Raw genomic sequence first — 18,933 nt, 5'->3', positions numbered from 1 at the left:
GGAATATAGACTGGAGACGGGGTTAGGAGGGTGCGAGGGGCCGGCCATGCACACAACACTCTGCTTTACCTGACAAACTGACGTGTTGCCGGTAGTGGAGACCAAAGTTTGTGGCGTACTGTACGTTAAACTCCCGCCTGATACATGTAATAATAGTAGACTGGAATTATAAACACCAGCGCATACAATGTCCCTTCAAGGAGGCGCAAAGCAATTATTAAAAGTCTTTGTGTTGTTGACACTACGAAACAGTAAGTGAAGAAGTTTTAACCCTGTATTGTTGGCAGTCTGGCTGCTGGTGCAACCCGTCCTCTGAAAAATAACGTCACTTTTGTTTAGGTATGCGCACTATGGCTAAATTTGGACGTAATTTGAAATGAAATCGACTCACAGAAGTGACGTACTGTTCCGTTTTCTGTTTGAGTCGTCCGGCTTTCTCGGCAAGCTTAGAAGAGGAAACTTTCCATTAACGTTTTTCATACCGTTTTGAAACTTTATGAGAATTTCATGCCCACCTAACCTATCATAGGACCCTTAACTTACTGTTGTTGAAAAAAAGATCCCAAATTTATTTTTATTTTTTTTTTCATTTTCAAATTACGTCCGTATTCGGCCATACTGGTAAACGTAAAAGTGACGTTCTTTTTAAGAGGACAGGTTGGACAGCATTGCTTCCCTCCCGTGTTGCCTGCCAGCGTTGGTCCTGATGGCGGTTCCTGGCTTGGGGTGCCCTCGTGTCCAGTGGGGTTAGTGACATCTAAAATGTATGTCGAGGTTGGTATCTCGGTCGTAAAGGATTCATTTCTGCCGTTGGACTTGAAGCCTGTGAACCACATGAGGGTTATTAATGACACACAAGAGCCCACTCACCAACCAGAACGTGTATAGTTTAGTCCTGAACATTCACCAGGACTATCTTCTTGAGGTTATCTTGAGGTTATCTTGAGATGATTTCGGGGCTTTAGTGTCCCCGCGGCCCGGTCCTCGACCAGGCCTCCACCCCCAGGAAGCAGCCCGTGACAGCTGACTAACACCCAGGTACCTATTTTACTGCTAGGTAACAGGGGCATAGGGTGAAAGAAACTCTGCCCATTGTTTCTCGCCGGCGCCCGGGATCGACCCCGGGACCACAGGATCACAAGTCCAGCGTGCTGTCCGCTCGACCGACCGGCTCCCGGACTAAAGTAAAAGAGGACTAAAGTAAACTCTTAGGCTGTATACACCGAGAAGCTTTGGAACACCTATTCACACAGAAATCACAATAGCGTGATGCAGCAAATGAACAAATCCACAAGGACCGTGATGAGAGTTCGAACCTACGTCCGGGACTAAGGCGCGTCTGGGATCATCCCGGACGTAGTTTCGAACTCTCTCATCACGGCCCTTGTGGGTTTGGTTATTTGGATCAGCTCCCAGAACCCCATCAAGCAGGTATCTAGCAGGTAGCTCTCGGTGTGTATATCTATATTGTGAGTGTTGAGTAGTGGCTGATGTGAACACGAAGCTTGCTTCACTGATATCTTGTTAGTCGTCAGCGGGTGATGTGTCTCACTCAGTCAAGATAACAGCAGTACAAAGCCACAAGGGCCGTGACGAGGATTCGAACCATTGTCCGGGAGCATCCCAGACACTGCCTTAATCGACTGAGCTACGATTAAGGCCCTTGTGAGCTTCACGGCCCTTGTGGATTTGTTCATTTGATGCATCACGTTAGTGTTATTTCTGTGTGTGATAACACTACATTTATTGGCTCTGTTATGCACTGTAGATGAAATATGGCGTTTCTTATGATGTCATTAATGGCTGGTTTATAATCTATCTGGCATTTGTAAGATGCTTTTAGCCGAGTTGTTTCTAAGTTAGTCTTTATGTTGTGTGGAGAGAGAGAGTGGGAAGCTCCAGCAACACTGTGCTTCCCGCCCTATAACACGCATCTGATTTATAAGGTGCGTCTTATACGCCGCTGCAACATATGTGTGTGTTTCATCATACAGTTATTGGTCATGATTGTCAAGTGGTTTTGTAGGAGAAAACATGTTACTTTGTGCATGGAAATAAAATATATGTATATGTTGGGTTGATGGTGGAGGATAATCATGGAGGAAATTCAGCCAGGTATGTGTTTTTTTCCTTACACAGGTAACCTCAGTTAACTACTATAGAACAAATTCGACATAAAACATTAATATAGAGGAGATACCTCCTGGGTGTGTAGAGGCGCAACCTGTCCTCCTGCCATGAACATGTTGCTCGCTGGGTGTGTAGAGGCGCAACCTGTCCTCCTGCCATGAACATGTTGCTCGTATGCATTACACAAGGACAAAAAATTGTCGTACTTCCAAAAAAATGGAAGCGGCAGGCGAAAGTGACGTACTGTCCCGTTTTCTGTTTTGGGTCCTCTGGTAGGTTAGGAGACGATACTTTAAATTGACCGTGTTTTGACGTTGTGAAACCATAATAGGAAGGACTGAGAGGCGGAGGTGCTGCTCTCTTCCTCCTCACCTCTGTCCATAATTACTCGATAATAACATTATATTAACACTAATATTTACAGTACTAATAATAACAGTAATATTAACAAAGACGAAATAATTTCAGTACATTATGAAAATACAGTTCAAGGTAGAATAATAATAATAGTAACATATTAATGACATTAAATATAAATAATTATTATTTCTGTTTATCTATTAGTGTTGTTATAGGCAGCCGTTGCAAAGATAAAAGGCATCTCCATTATCTGCCTCAAGTGCTGTGTAGAGTAGTGGAACAACCATCAACTACAGCCGTAACTACTGGAGTGTATCTGAGAAGAAACGGGTAATGAAAGTAAGGAGAGGAGGACGCGGGAGGACTGGTGGGCTGGCTCATCCCAGCTGTGGTATAAAGGGTAAAATGTTGCTAGTGTGTGTAGGTGTTGATGCTGGTTTATACTGACTTGGTAAAAGCCTTGGACAGTTTGGGTCGTGCTGTTGCTACTGCTAGCCCCACGCCCCACTCCCCACGCCCTCTAGAGCCCCACACCCCACTCCCCACGCCCCACTCCCCATGCTCTACGCCCCATGCTCTACTCCCCGCGCCCCGTGGCGCCTTGAACTACCAATGGCGAGGAGGCTAACTCTCCGTTTTCTGTACTTTCACTTGCACTCTTACTATTACATATATTTTTTATATCAAATGGAACCTCCAGAAACTCAAGAAACACTTTTGGTGGGTTTGTTTTTATCGTCGTCGTGTGTGTGTATTCACCTAGTTGTGTTTGCCGGGGTTGAGCTTTGCTCTTTCGGCCCGCCTCTCAACTATCAATCAACTGTTTACTAACTACTTTTTTTTTTCTTTTTCACCACACACACACACCCCAGGAAGCAGCCCGTGACAGCTGACTAGCTCCCAGGTACCTATTTACTGCTAGGTAACAGGGGCATTTAGGGTAAAAAAAACTTTGCCCATTTGTTTCTGCCTGGTGCGGGAATCGAACCCGCGCCACAGAATTTTGAGCTCTGGCTCTTTGGTCCCGCCTCTCAACCGTCAGTCAACTGATGTACAGATTCCTGAGCCTACTGGGCTCTATCATATCTAAATTTAAAACTGTGTATGGAGTCAGCCTCCTCCACATAACTGCCTAATGCATTCCACCTGTTAACTACTCTTGACACTGAAAAAGTTCTTTCTAATGTCCCTGTGGCTCATTTGGGTACTCAGTCTCCATCTGTGTCCCCTTGTTCGCGTACCACCAGTGTTGAATAGTTTATCCTTGTCTACCCTGTCAATACCCCTGAGGATTTTGTAGGTAGGGATCATGTCTTCCCTTACTCTTCTGTCTTCTAGTGTCGTAAGGTGCATCTCTCGCAGCCTCTTCTCGTAGCTCATGCCTCTTAGCTCCGGGACTAGTCTAGTGACATACCTCTGAACTTTTTCCAGCTTCGTCTTGTGCTTGACAAGGTACGGATTCCATGCTGGGGCCGCATACTCCTGGATTGGTCTTACATGTGTGGTATACAAGATTCTGAATGATTCCATACACAGGTTCCTGAACGCTGTGTGTGTGTGTGTGTGTGTGTGTGTGTGTGTGTGTGTGTGTGTGTGTGTGTGTGTGTGTGTGTGTGTGTGTGTGTGTGAGAGAGAGAGACGCTAACCCGTCTGCACCCAAGTCTGGAAGATCTTCCCGACTCTTCACCTCATCTCCCCTTCGTCTCTCCCCTCGTTTTCCCCTTCTATTTCGCTCAAAATTATTCATTAAAAAGCACCGAGACAACTGAATGGGTCTCAGAATTTTTTTTTTTTTTTATTAACATATTAGGTACATCTGCGTTAGTGCAGCTACCCTAGACTATATGAAGTGGAGTACAGTGTGTCAAAAAAAAACTAACTAGGTGATGCTAAAAAATCCCCATCACACAGGATGGTTAGTCATACAGAGGCATGTGATAAGCGGTCTGCACTGGCAGACTCCGGATGCATTTTGAGGATATCAACAACACAAGATTGAATAAGGTAGCAGTGGTAATACAAGTCCCCATCTCGCAGGATGGTTAGTCATACAGAGCCATGTGTTTAATAGCCTGCACTGGCAAATTTTGGGTATACTGTGAGGATATCTTCAAGAATACGAGAGTGAATAAAGTAATTGCAAAGCTCCAGGTACCTCATGCCAACTGGTCTGAAAGGTCTAATAACTGGGCATTCAGTGATGTAGTCTCAGAAAATATATTATGATCACTAAAAAGTCTAGGGGAAATCGCCAAATATTTTACACTTGACTATGAAAATCGCGTGGGGGTTTATTGCTAATATTTCCTAAAGCATTTAACTTAGGTCTACCCCGACAAGTATATGTCCATCCCATTCCCCAGACCATTCTCCTTGCAAAGTTGAGTAAGGCTAACCACAAGCGTCTGGCCTCCAACTTAGGACAGGGACAGACAGACATTCTATCTTACAGCTGACATATTTTGAGAATTGTTACTTAACCAGAGGCTCTCTAAAATTGACTCTTCCTTGAGAGTTTTTTGAGGGAATAAAGTTGATAAATTTAATGTATTCGGTGAATGACATCATAGCAATAAAATACAACCAGGTATACCTTTTATTCCTTTCAGGTAACCTCATTTAACTGGTCAAGAACAAGTTCGATATAAAACGTTAATATAGACGAGATATTAAACGACTGCTCATGTGTGTGACTGGTAGCTCGGTGTTTGTGGCAGCTCGTATTGCCTCTCCTGCCTAACTAACTTCTTGATTACTGCGAAGCAACAACAAATAATACTGTTTGCAGAAGCCTATATGTTTTTGGTAGCGAGAGTTGCCTGTGTACAGGTAACCAGTTTTGTCCTCACTGTTGGGCTCTTCCTTCTGTTCCAGGCAAGTTTAGGTTAGGCTCGGCTAGGTTATCTTCAGCTGAGTTGGGTGACGCTAGGCTAGGTTATCTTAAGCTGAGTTGGCTTTCGCTAGGCTAGGTTATCTTAACCTAAGTTGGCTTACGCTAGTTTAGGTTATCTTAAGCTAAGTTGGGCTACGCTAGTCTGGGTTATCGTTAGCTAAGTTGGCTTACGCTAAGCTAGGTTATCTTTAGCTAAGTTGGCTTACGCTAAGCTAGGTTATCTTAAACTAAGTTGGGCTACGCTAGGCTAGGTTAAGCACGACTATGTTAGGTTAGGTTAGGTTAGGTTACCCTTCTCTAAGATGGTTTTTTGACCAGTGCTCTCTCTCATCCGTCACCACTCTCCAACACTCCGTCTCCACCCCTCCAACACTCCGTCACCACCCTCCAACACTCCGTCTCCACCCCTCCAACACTCCGTCACCACCCTCCAACACTCCGTCTCCACCCCTCCAACACTCCGTCTCCACCCCTCCAACACTCCGTCTCCACCCCTCCAACACTCCGTCACCACCCCTCCAACACTCCGTCACCACCCCTCCAACACCACTCCGTCACCACCCCTCCAACACCACTCCGTCACCACCCTCCAACACTCCGTCTCCACCCCTCCAACACTCCGTCACCACCCTCCAACACTCCGTCTCCACCCCTCCAACACTCCGTCTCCACCCCTCCAACACCACTCCGTCACCACCCTCCAACACCACTCCGTCACCACCCTCCAACACCACTCCGTCACCACCCTCCAACACCACTCCGTCACCACCCTCCAACACCATTCCGTCACCACCCTCCAACACCACTCCGTCACCACCCTCCAACACCATTCCGTCACCACCCTCCAACACCATTCCGTCACCACCCTCCAACACCACTCCGTCACCACCCTCCAACACCACTCCGTCACCACCCTCCAACACTCCCTCGCCTGGTAGCACATATTACACTCCATCATGTGGTCGCCAACACACTCCCTCCCCCACAGCCTCATGAGAGGGAGGTCAGCCAGGAGACGGGCGTGTTTAGCCGTCGTCATGGCAACATCTCAGCGCTTCACTCTGCTAATTGCCACAACTCGATGCTAACTTCAAAGAAAATTGAATGAATGTAAGACAACATAAAGGTAATCTTCATACCACTCTGAGTAGCCATTAAGAGAGAGGGTGCCTCACTATTATCACATTTTGATTTTAGATTTTTTTTCTATCACCGGACGAGTCCTTCTAGTTGTTTCGAGGCCTTAATTAAGGTAACTGAGGTGCTTATGAGCTTCATCTTAGCCAGGAGCTGACGGCTGCTCTGGCTTTAGCTTCATCTTAGCCAGGAGCTGACGGCTGCTCTGGCTTTAGCTTCATCTTAGCCAGGAGCTGACGGCTGCTCTGGCTTTAGCTTCATCTTAGCCAGGAGCTGACGGCTGCTCTGGCTTTAGCTTCATCTTAGCCAGGAGCTGACGGCTGCTCTGGGTTTAGCTTCATCTTAGCCAGGAGCTGACGGCTGCTCTGGCTTTAGCTTCATCTTAGCCAGGAGCTGACGGCTGCTCTGGCTTTAGCTTCATCTTAGCCAGGAGCTGACGGCTGCTCTGGCTTTAGCTTCATCTTAGCCAGGAGCTGACGGCTGCTCTGGCTTTAGCTTCATCTTAGCCAGGAGCTGACGGCTGCTCTGGCTTTAGCTTCATCTTAGCCAGGAGCTGACGGCTGCTCTGGCTTTAGCTTCGACCATTCACGGGTTGACCGCTTGTCAACTGTAGCGGAAACTTCCGTTTCGTGGCGTTCATGGAGGCCAAGGCAGCCATGGCGACGCAGGTGAGCCTTGCCCTCTGCTCTCTCTCTCTTGCCTCTAGTGCTCCCTCCCTTTACCACCCCTTCCCCATCCTCCTGGATAACCCCCTTCCCTGTCCTCCTGGACAACCAGTGACCAGCGTTATTATTGACACCAGCGACCACCATTATTATTGACACCAGTGACCACCATTATTATTGACACCAGCGACCACCATTATAATTGACACCAGCGACCACCATTATTATTGACACCAGCGACCAGCGTTATTATTGACACCAGTGACCACCATTATTATTGACACCAGTGACCACCATTATTATTGACACCAGTGACCACCATTATTATTGACACCAGCGACCACCATTATTATTGACACCAGCGACAGCCATTATTATTGACACCAGCGACAGCCATTATTATTGACACCAGCGACAGCCATTATTATTGACACCAGCGACAGCCATTATTATTGACACCAGTGACCACCATTATTATTGACACCAGCGACCACCATTATAATTGACACCAGCGACCACCATTATTATTGACACCAGCGACCAGCGTTATTATTGACACCAGTGACCACCATTATTATTGACACCAGTGACCACCATTATTATTGACACCAGTGACCACCATTATTATTGACACCAGTGACCACCATTATTATTGACACCAGCGACCACCATTATTATTGACACCAGCGACAGCCATTATTATTGACACCAGCGACAGCCATTATTATTGACACCAGCGACAGCCATTATTATTGACACCAGCGACAGCCATTATTATTGACACCAGTGACCACCATTATTATTGACACCAGTGACCACCATTATTATTGACACCAGTGACCACCATTATTATTGACACCAGTGACCACCATTCTCACCACGGCGTCTGGACACCTGTTTTTGTTTCCCCCTCTTTACCATCTTACGTTTGACCCACAAAGCCAAGAGAGTACGTGGCGCGTAGGTGAAGGCTGTGTGTGGCATAACAAGTGCGGCGTCACAGTGTGTAACGTAGAGTGCGGCGTCACAGTGTGTAACGTAGAGTGCGGCGTCACAGTGTGTAACGTAGAGTGCGGCGTCACAGTGTGTAACGTAGAGTGCGGCGTCACAGTGTGTAACGTAGAGTGCGGCGTCACAGTGTGTAACGTAGAGTGCGGCGTCACAGTGTGTAACGTAGAGTGCGGCGTCACAGTGTGTAACGTAGAGCTAAACACTACATGACAAGAAGTATAGAGCATAGAATAAAGCAAGCCCCGGACATGATTATGACCGGTTCATAAAACGAAGGCAATACAGCAACCCGTTCTCGCACTTTCGTATAGTCAATATTGACTTATTAAATACGTGCCTATGTGACATACTAAACATACTAGTGTACCTTGAAAAGCTTTTTAGAAAACACCGACCTTACCTAACCTTCTTAGTATGTTAAGATAAGCATCTCATTGCTTCGTAATTACAATTATTACTTAACCTATTATAGGTAATAATTACAATTATTACTTAACCTATTATAGGTATAGGTTAAGTAATAATTGTAATTACGAAGCAATAAGATGCTTATCTTAACATACTAAGAAGGTTAGGTAAGGTCGGTGTTTTCTATGAAGCTTTTCAAGGTAAACTAGTATGTTTAGTATGTCACATATGCACGTATTAAATAAGTCAATATTGACTATACGAAAGTGCGAGAACGGGTTGAATACAGACACTGAATCACAATCACGAGGCTGTAAATTAGACGACCGCTCTAGAAATCAGAAAATAAATAGAATTGACGTTTCGATCCGTCGTGAACCATTATCAAGTAGAGTTGATACTCAAGTTGAGACTGGTCCAGGACGGGCTGAAATGTCGCCAGTTCTTGTATTTTCAGATCTGTGAGCTAGATATCTGAAGTTAGGAAATGGAGGAAATAAGCGCCATGAAATGAAGTACCATCTGGTGATGAAGTATGCGGGTTGAAGTGATTGAAATATGGTGCATTAAATGAATGAAATATGGTGCACGAAATGGAGGAAGCACGTGACATGAGACGGAGGAAGTGCGGGGATTAACAATACTATATCTCAAATTTGCGTAAAGATAAGATCACTCTGATGTATTTATTTATAAATATATGTCTTCCTCGTGTGCAGATGTTAATGTTCAGTGAGTTAAACACCATGGCCGGTAAGAATAATTATTTCCGGATCGTGGAATGATTATTTTTAGCGAAGACTGGTATATTAAATAGCCTCAAATCCTAACCAATCGAAAGTTCCCCTGGGAAGCTAAACCAACCAAGGCACACCATTGACGTCTCAGGGAATCAGCATCCGTCACGTGGATCGCGGGCTGAAGCCCCCTTCCAAGGAGACTGTTGATTGGCACACGACAGTTTGCGAGAGGCTGCAAGGGGTTTTGAGATTCGGATTGGATGGCTTAGACAATGGTAATCAGCCAGGAGATTGATGTGAATAGGCGAATAGATGTCTTCAGAATATATTGGGGTCTGGGTCTCTAGGGTGACCCAGGCCACTGTGTTGAGTGTGTAGGTAATGCCCACTATTGGTTCATGGGTAGGGAAGGGGAGGTAAGGGTAGGGTTAAATGGGGCATTGCGGCTAGTCCATCCAAAGGGGTCACTTTAAGGTATGGATGACAAGATATCCGGAAATGGATGAAGTATAAGGCATGAAACAGAGATTACGGGCCATGAAATGAGGGGAAACTCGGGGCATTAAATGAAGTAAACTCGGGGCATTAAATGAGGGAAACTCGGGGCATTAAATGAGGGAAACTCGAGGCATTAAATGAGGGAAACTCGGGGCATTAAATGAGGGAAACTCGGGGCATTAAATGAAGTAAACTCGGGGCATTAAATGAGGGAAACTCGGGGCATTAAATGAAGGAAACTCGGGGCATTAAATGAAGTAAACTCGGGGCATTAAGTGAGGGAAGCTCTGGGGCATTAAATGAGAGGAAAGTCAGGGTATTAAATGAGGGAAAACTCGGGGCATTAAATGAGGGAAACCCGGTGCATTAAATGAAGGATATACGAGGCATAAAATGAAGGAGGTATGGGGCATAAAATGAAGGAAGTATGGGGCATAAAATGAAGGAAGTATGGGGCATAAAATGAAGGAAGTATGGGGCATAAAATGAAGGAAGTATGGGGCATGAAATCGATGAAGTATGGAGCATGAAAGGAAGGCAGCGTGGAGCACAAAGGAAGAGGAGGAGTCTGGTGCCAGCCAGCGTGGTCCCTCAGCTCGCCCAGAAGGGGAAATATTTTGTCTGCATTATTGGATAATTTTATCGTCCGTCAGCCTCAGCTCAGCCACCATAAAACGAATAACAGGATGCAGCCAAGTCTTCTTAAAAGCTTCTCTGGTATTATTCAACATTGTCCAGCTTAGGCTCGGGGGAGATAGGGGTTATCTTGAGATGATTTCGGGGCTTTTTAGTGTCCCCGCGGCCCGGTCCTCGACCAGGCCTCCACCCCCAGGAAGCAGTCCGTGACAGCTGACTAACACCCAGGTACCTATTTTACTGCTAGGTAACATTGGAATATGCGAAGGGTTGGAATAGCGAAGAGAGACAGGTTAAAGGTGAAGGAAGGCAGGTTAAGGGTGAAATGAAATAGGTTAGGGGTGAAAGGAATTGGTTAAGGGTAAAGGGAGGCTGGTGGAGGGTTAATGGATACAGGTTCAGGGTGATAGGAGGACGTAAGTAACAGACTTGAGCCTACCTAAACTGGATTGGTTTGAAGTTAAGTAAAAAATGAGTCTTGCCACCAACTCTTGGGAGGAAGTCTGGCCAGAAATCGAACCTTCAACAAACACAGATTTGGTGTGGCCTCTTTTACCGGGAGAGAGTGACGGTCTTTGACAAACATCCGCTGGTTGCCATAGGAACCATCCCACGCGCTCCCAGCCTCCCCATCCCCTGCGTCTCCTATGCTGCCTTCACTCTCCTACAGGTTTTGTTAGCTGATATTGATAACTTTTTAGAACGTTGTGTGTGTTGATAATTTTTTTAGAGCGGTGTGTGTGTGTGTGTGTGTGTGTGTGTGTGTGTGTGTGTGGGACAAAAGGTCTATATCCACACCTTTTCTTTCACGCCTGTTAATAAAATAACTTTCATTCCTCCTGTTTCTCGTTTAAATCTGCTTATTGAATTTACCTTTTAGAATGTCCTCTTGTTGGCTGTTTTACTTGCCCGTGATTCTTGCACTTGTAGCACCGTGAAGTAATTAACTTTATAGCAGCCCGCGTGATGTGTGAATAAATTAGCGGGTGAGATAGGGTACTGTGCTGGAGTACATAGAGTACTGTGTACATCCACCTGTCACTCACTCCCCACGCCACTTATCACCCGCAAGTGTACACATTGAATAAATCACTTACTTAGGACCGCTTGCTTAATGTATACTGACATTGGGCACCTATTTTGGTCGTCTTGGCGATGCTCGTTTGTCAAATGTGACTATTTTAACTAGCATGGTTAATGGAAATCAACTGTAATATTAATGACTAAATTATTTAATAATGTAAATATAAGGAGATTGTTAATGAGACTGATCAGCCACCCAGCCACCCCATCACTGATCAGCCACCCCATCACTGACCAGCCACCCAGCCACCCCGTCACTGACCAGCCACCCGGCCACCCCATCACTGACCAGCCACCCAGCCACCCCGTCACTGACCAGCCACCCGGCCACCCCATCACTGACCAGCCACCCAGCCACCCCATCACTGACCAGCCACCCAGCCACCCCATCACTGACCAGCCACCCGGCCACCCCGTCACTGACCAGCCACCCGGCCACCCCGTCACTGACCAGCCACCCGGCCACCCCGTCACTGACCAGCCACCCGGCCACCCCGTCACTGACCAGCCACCCGGCCACCCCGTCACTGACCAGCCACCCGGCCACCCCATCACTGAGCAGCCACCCAGCCACCCCGTCACTGACCAACCACCCGGCCACCCCATCACTGACCAGCCACCCAGCCACCCCATCACTGACCAGCCACCCGGCCACCCCATCACTGACCAGCCACCCAGCCACCCCATCATTGACCAGCCACCCGGCCACCCCATCACTGACCAGCCACCCAGCCACCCCGTCACTGACCAGCCACCCAGCCACCCCATCACTGACCAGCCACCCCATCACTGACCAGCCACCCGGCCACCCCATCACTGACCAGCCACCCGGCCACCCCATCACTGACCAGCCACCCAGCCACTCCATCACTGACCATCCACCCAGCCACCCCATCACTGACCAGCCACCCGCACCACCCCGTCACTGACCAGCCACCCGCACCACCCCATCACTGACCAGCCACCCGGCCACCCCATCACTAACCAGCCACCCGGCCACCCCATCACTGACCAGCCACCAGCACCACCCCATCAGTGACCAGCCACCCGCACCACCCCGTCACTGACCAGCCACCCGCACCACCCCATCACTGACCAGCCACCCGGCCACCCCATCACTAACCAGCCACCCGGCCACCCCATCACTGACCAGCCACCAGCACCACCCCATCAGTGACCAGCCACCCGCACCACCCCATCACTGACCAGCCACCCGGCCACCCCATCACTAACCAGCCACCCGGCCACCCCATCACTGACCAGCCACCAGCACCACCCCATCAGTGACCAGCCACCCGGCCACCCCGTCACTGACCAGCCACCAGCACCACCCCATCACTGACCAGCTACCCGGCCACCCGCACCACCGCCAAACATTTCGTTAGTGACATAACATGTTTTGGTGTGATGTTCCCATCAAAGGTTTAATTACAACTGTCGCAGCTCTAATAACTCTGGTGACGGCGGCTAATTATTTCCATCACATCAAAAATCCGTAGTTTCGCAGCCCGGTGCTGTGTGTGTACTCACCTATTTGTACTCACCTATTTGTGCTTGCAGGATCGAGCATTGACTCTTGGATCCCGCCTTTCCAGCTATCGGTTGTTTACAGCAATGACTCCTGTCCCATTTCCCTATCATACCTAGTTTTAAAAGTATGAATAGTATTTGCTTCCACAACCTGTTCCCCAAGTGCATTCCATTTTTCCTCTACTCTCACGCTAAAAGAAAACTTCCTAACATCTCTGTGACTCATCTGAGTTTCCAGTTTCCACCCATGTCCCCTCGTTCTGTTATTATTACGTGTGAACATTTCATCTATTTCCACTTTGTCAATTCACCTGAGTATTTTATGTGTCCCTATCATATCTCCTCTCTCCCTTCTTTTCTCTAGTGTCGTAAGGTTAAGTTCCTTCAGCCGCTCTTCATATCCCATCCCTCGTAACTCTGGGACAAGCCTCGTCGCAAACCTCTGAACCTTCTCCAGTTTCTTTATGTGTTTCTTCAGGTGGGGGCTCCATGATGGCGCGGCATCATGGAGCCGTGTGTGTGTGTGTGTGTGTGATTACCTAAGTGTAGTTACATGACGAGAGCTACGCTCGTGGTGTCCCGTCTTCCCAGCACTCTTTGTTTTTTGAGGCTTCGAAGTAACTGATGGTCTTAACATCCTCCTCCTCCTCACTTGTGGCAACCGTCTGCCACTTGTAAAAAATATCTTTCTGATATTTTTTCAGCACATTTGTTTCCTTAGCTTGAATCTATGACCACTTTTTCTTGAATGTGACTTGAACCAGTTTAAAGTACTCCTCTTTGTCAATTTTGTTTATTTCTGTTAATATTTTGTACGTAGCTATCGTATGGCTTCTTTTCTTCTTCTGTCTCGTATCGTGTTTTATATCGTGTGTGTAGTGTATATATGGTTGTGTTGGTGTGTGTGGTGGGTAAGTAGGTGTTTGTCATGTGTGTGGCATCTTATTGATATATCGTTGCGTCATTTTGAGTTCCGTCAGTGTGATCATGATTGTGACTGCATGAGTGAACAGTCCTTAATACACCTGACTCAAGGTTTGGTTCCACAGCTGCACACAGTCAAAATTATTCTATAGCAGACTAAGAGGCATTATAAAGCAAGGGTGGAAGAAGTGCAGCAAATGACATAAATATTGAAGGTCCACGACTTTCCATTACTTCCCTTTAAATATAAGGGAAACTAATAACGACCCCTTAACTGTGTTCAAGAGGCAACTTGATGTATTACCCTTAATTGTATTGCAGGCGATGAGTCACAATAACGTGGCTAAAGTATGTTGACCAGACCACACACTAGAAGGTGAAGGGACGACGACGTTTCGGTCCGTCCTGGACTATCGACTTGAGAATGGTCCAGGACGGACCGAAACGACGTCGTCCCTTCACTTTCTAGTGTGTGGTCTGGTCATCAGCGAAATCTTTTTTTGAATGCTAAAAAAATAATCACAAAACACCGTCTACATAGCCCTGTGCAACAAGGGTTCAAAACAGGGCGCTCCTGCTACTTTCAATTGCAAGACCACTATGACATGGCCTTAGCTACCGCCGTCCTTAGCGGGAACCGGTCGGCCGAGCGGACAGCACGCTGGACTTGTGATCCTGTGGTCCCGGGTTCGATCCCAGGCGCCGGCGAGAAACATTGGGCAGAGTTTCTTTCACCCTATGCACCTGTTACCTAGCAGTAAAATAGGTAATAAGTACCTGGGTGTTAGTCAGCTGTCACGGGCTGCTTCCTGGGGGTGGAGGCCTGGTCGAGGACCGGGCCGCGGGGACACTAAAAAAAAAGCCCCGAAATCATCTCAAGATAACCTCAAGATAACCGTGGAAGACAAGCAAAATTTTGACAAATGTGACCATAGTGTTATTGCACACACAACACGCACAAAAGGAATTACTGAGAAAGTAGGAAGATTGATATTTTATTTTTTAACGAACGGAACCCAGAGTAATAAACCAACCAACCAATATCCAGATCATCCATTATGAAGAGCTCAATCCCCCAGGGTACTGTGCTGGCTCCAGTACTTTTCTTCATTCTCATATCGGACATAGACAAGGACACAAACTACAGTGCTGTATCATCCTTTGCACACGACCACATGACACTAGAATTTTCAAGTATACACGATGAGTGTTTTAAGAAAGAAAAGAAGCTTTTGCACAACTCGCACCATAGCTCTTATTGATGTCTTTATTCGGAATGTTTACAGTCTGTGTTATCTATTAATTAGTTTTAGATTTTTAAATAAAATTTTCTGAAAATATATATGAATTTATATGAATATTTGTCAGGGCAATCATTCTTAACGCTGGAGGCAGTCCTCCAACAGCCATACTTTATCCGAGATGTTTAAAATATAGAAGAAAAAATAACTTTACAGCGTATTTAAAGTCTGGAAGAGCCATTTCACCGTCCTGGAAGAGAGAGTTGCTAGCTCATTAACCTGGAATGTGTAAGAACCGAACCCGACGCGATCCTTCTCAAGGAAGATACGAAGGTTAATAACAGCTTTATCATCCCTCAAATTGGATACGTTTTCCGACGTAACAGCTATTGATATGGCAGATAAAATCCCGCCCTCGTCGAAAACCGGAATTGTCATCTGACTATGACATAGCCGGCCGCCTGTGATGCGACGTGTTGAAGAATATCAGGCACAGATGCAGCTGCATAGTCTTGAGTATTATGGATAATGTTGGCGATGTAGGTGGCGCTGTCACACAGAAACTGTCAAGACCTTTCAGTCAAGAGAACTGGACTCTTGGTTCCTGATCAGAACTGGACTCTTGGTTCCTGGGATCAACGTGGTAAGAGCTTTATGAAAGATCTGGGTTCTAGGCTAAGTGTACTACACCCGGAAGCCTCGCCGCGCCACACCCGGAAGCCTCGCCGCGCCACGCCCGGAAGCCTCGCCGCGCCACGCCCGGAAGCCTCGCCGCGCCACGCCCGGAAGCCTCGCCGCTAATGATATGCAGTGTGGTATGGCGATTGACGAGCCAATAAAGGCCAGACGAGTTAAGCTGTGATATTTGAATAAAGTTTCTCTAACTCCAGCTGTGAAAGTTGAATAAAGTTCCTTGAGTTGAGTTTATGCCGCTTGAATTACGTCTCCCACGATTTCGACGCCGCATTTGAAACCGATTTGATTAAGACCCATCCTAGTAAATACCTTTTTATTTGTTTACATCTAACTTTCGCATCCTTCGTAAATACGCCTCGCCCGCGGACGTAAACATTCCCCTCTGTTTATTGGCGCGAGGTGAAAGTGATCGGGTTTTATTAAAGTTGTAGAGAGAAGTTTGCGGGTGACCCAATTACGGCAGTGTCACTGTATATATAGTGGAATCAATGGGAAGGGTTGATGTCTGTGTCGGTCGCTGAGGTGAAGGGAGGGAATGGGAGAGAAAGACGAACCCCGTGGGAAGGGGGGGGAGGGGAGGTTACTGCGTGATTGGTTACATAATTATAGTAGGTAATGTGGTCAGGGCACGGGCAGACAAGATGCAGCTGCGCTAGGGGTTGTTGTTGTTATAGATTCAGCTACTCGGAACAATTTCCTAGTAGCACGGGCTATGGTGAGCCCGTAGTGGACTTACCTGGCACCTTAGCGGTGCGGGGAGCGCTAGGGGTTACTGCTTCTTACCTGGGTTGTGCTTAGGTTGAACTTGGGTGAGGTGGTGGGGCGGCACAGGAGCAAGGCAGTAGCTCAGGCACCTCCAGTACATTAGTACTTCACGGGCCTAAAATATCGGAGTGTTTCAAAATGTTACAGCCTCGCTCCTGTGCCTGGTCAGTTCACTACGGGCTCACCATAGCCCGTGCTACTTGAAATTTTTTGTTCTGAGTAGCTGAATCTTAAATTAATGACAACTCCGGAGTTATCAAATAATTAGTATTTTTCATTTAGATACTTAGCTTAAAAGTGTGTATTTTCAGTGTCATCAAGTCCGCTCCTGTCTATTTTTTCTTATACACACACAGGTGGGTACAGGCACAGGTGACTGCTGACTCCTGTAAGCAGGCTAAGAGCTTTCTCATCCCATAGCTCATGGTAAGACTTACCCACTAATTTCTCTGGAATACGATCCCCCAATCGTTTAACAACCAGGTACCCAATCACTGCTGGGTGAACAGAGGTTTACAGTTAAGGATTGGCGCCTAGTCGATCCTCCTCGGCCAGGATACGAACCTAGGCCAAATTGCTTTCGAATCGCGGGCCGATTGTGTAACCACTGCGCCACCGTGTCGATTCCTCTTAATATGTTTTGTATTATGTTGGGTTTCTTCTCATACTCGCACTTTTTCCTCCTGACGTCGTAGTTCACGTCTCTAGGCTCAGGGGGCCGGCCTGGTGGCATAACTTCAAACTTTTTCCAACTTCGTTTTGTTTCATGAGATTTGTTTCCCGCCACAGAGAGCCACTGTGGGGCACTGCCTAGCTAGCCCCCCCCCCCCTCCTCCCCCGGAGTACACTACTCCAACAACCAGCGAGTGACTATAGGGACTGGTTAGTCCTGAAGCTTATTAACGGGACTATGGTGTGGTGGACGGTCCGGCAGCAAACACGCCAGAGGAAACATTGCGGGAAGAGAGGCTCCTGTCCACGAGTACCGCGGTGCTGTACACGAGACTGCACTTTATGCCTTAATTTGTTGAGTTGAGAGACTGAGTGCCACTCATTACGGCCGTCCGCCGCGCGACGTGCCACCAGTACCCTCGCCCCCTTCATTTTAATATGTACTTGATTAGTCTGACGTTTCCCGCGAGGACCATTCTTCCTGGTTACTTACCGGCTCTTCACACTAGCCGCCTGGACCGGTCCTTTAGTGGTAGCTGCCTGGACCGGTCCTTTAGTGGTAGCTGCCTGGACCGGTCCTTTAGTGGTAGCTGCCTGGACCGGTCCTTTAGTGGTAGCTGCCTGGACCGGTCCTTTAGTGGTAGCTGCCTGGACCGGTCCTTTAGTGGTAGCTGCCTGGACCGGTCCTTTAGTGGTAGCTGCCTGGACCGGTCCTTCATACTAGCCGCATGGACCGGTCCTTCACACTAGCCGCTATGACCGAAAAGGTAAGATTAATAATTCTAGCACGAATCCCTTTATTAATAATTCTAACACGAATCCCGAATCCGAAGGGGAAAGGACCCTTTCCTCCGTTTTATGAGCCGTCGATAAGAAATTTCTGTAAAATAGTCTAATTGGGGTACAAGTGTTGTGTTGGTTGACTCTTCAGAGGTTGCATGGCGTTTTACCTTTCTTTTTATGATGTCTTCAACGAAACCGTTAGAGAAGCCGTTTCTCTAGAAGGTTTCTCTAAAAAGAAAGGTAAAACGCCATGCAACTTCTGAAGAGTCAACCAACACAACACTTGTACCCCAATTAAACTATTTTACAGAAATTTCTTATCGACGGCTCATAAAACTGAGGAAAGGGTCCTGAAAGATAATGTTGATAGGAACATCATCCCTACAGACAAAAATCAGAAAATACAATTGATAATTTATTATAAACCAAAAAAACCGTCAATCTACTCATGAAAAACTCGCCAGACACCAAACAGAACGCTTTGAAGGAGACCAACGTCGTCTATGCCTTTAAATGCCCACTTGGGAACTGTAAGCCCCAAAGAACTCGGTATATAGGCAAGACAACAACGTCTCTTTCTAGGCGACTAACAATGCATAAGCAACAGGGCGCCATCAAGGAACATAATCTCTTCTCACAACCAGTTCATCACCAGAGACTACACATCAAAAAGTCAACACTAGCAATCAACAGCCAATTAATGCACAACTATATTCTACCTACTTCAAGACCCCGAACCAATATGGAAGCAGCAAGAGGAA

General features: G+C 47.0%; 1 protein-coding gene across 1 annotated transcript in view; it reads left to right on the top strand.

Moving 5' to 3' along the window:
- Positions 1 to 2,096: 2,096 nt before the first annotated feature.
- Positions 2,097 to 18,933, top strand: part of LOC138351959 (uncharacterized) — a 27,753-nt gene continuing 10,916 nt past the window's right edge. Inside the window, exon 1 of the mRNA XM_069304129.1 lies at positions 2,097 to 2,115. Within this exon, the coding sequence (XP_069160230.1) occupies positions 2,097 to 2,115 (19 nt within the window). The remainder of the gene's footprint in view (positions 2,116 to 18,933) is intronic.

The sequence above is a fragment of the Procambarus clarkii genome, chromosome 51 (genome assembly GCF_040958095.1).
Source record: "Procambarus clarkii isolate CNS0578487 chromosome 51, FALCON_Pclarkii_2.0, whole genome shotgun sequence".
In the NCBI taxonomy this organism is placed as follows: Eukaryota; Metazoa; Arthropoda; class Malacostraca; order Decapoda; family Cambaridae; genus Procambarus; species Procambarus clarkii.
This window is presented reverse-complemented; position numbering and strand designations above follow the sequence as displayed.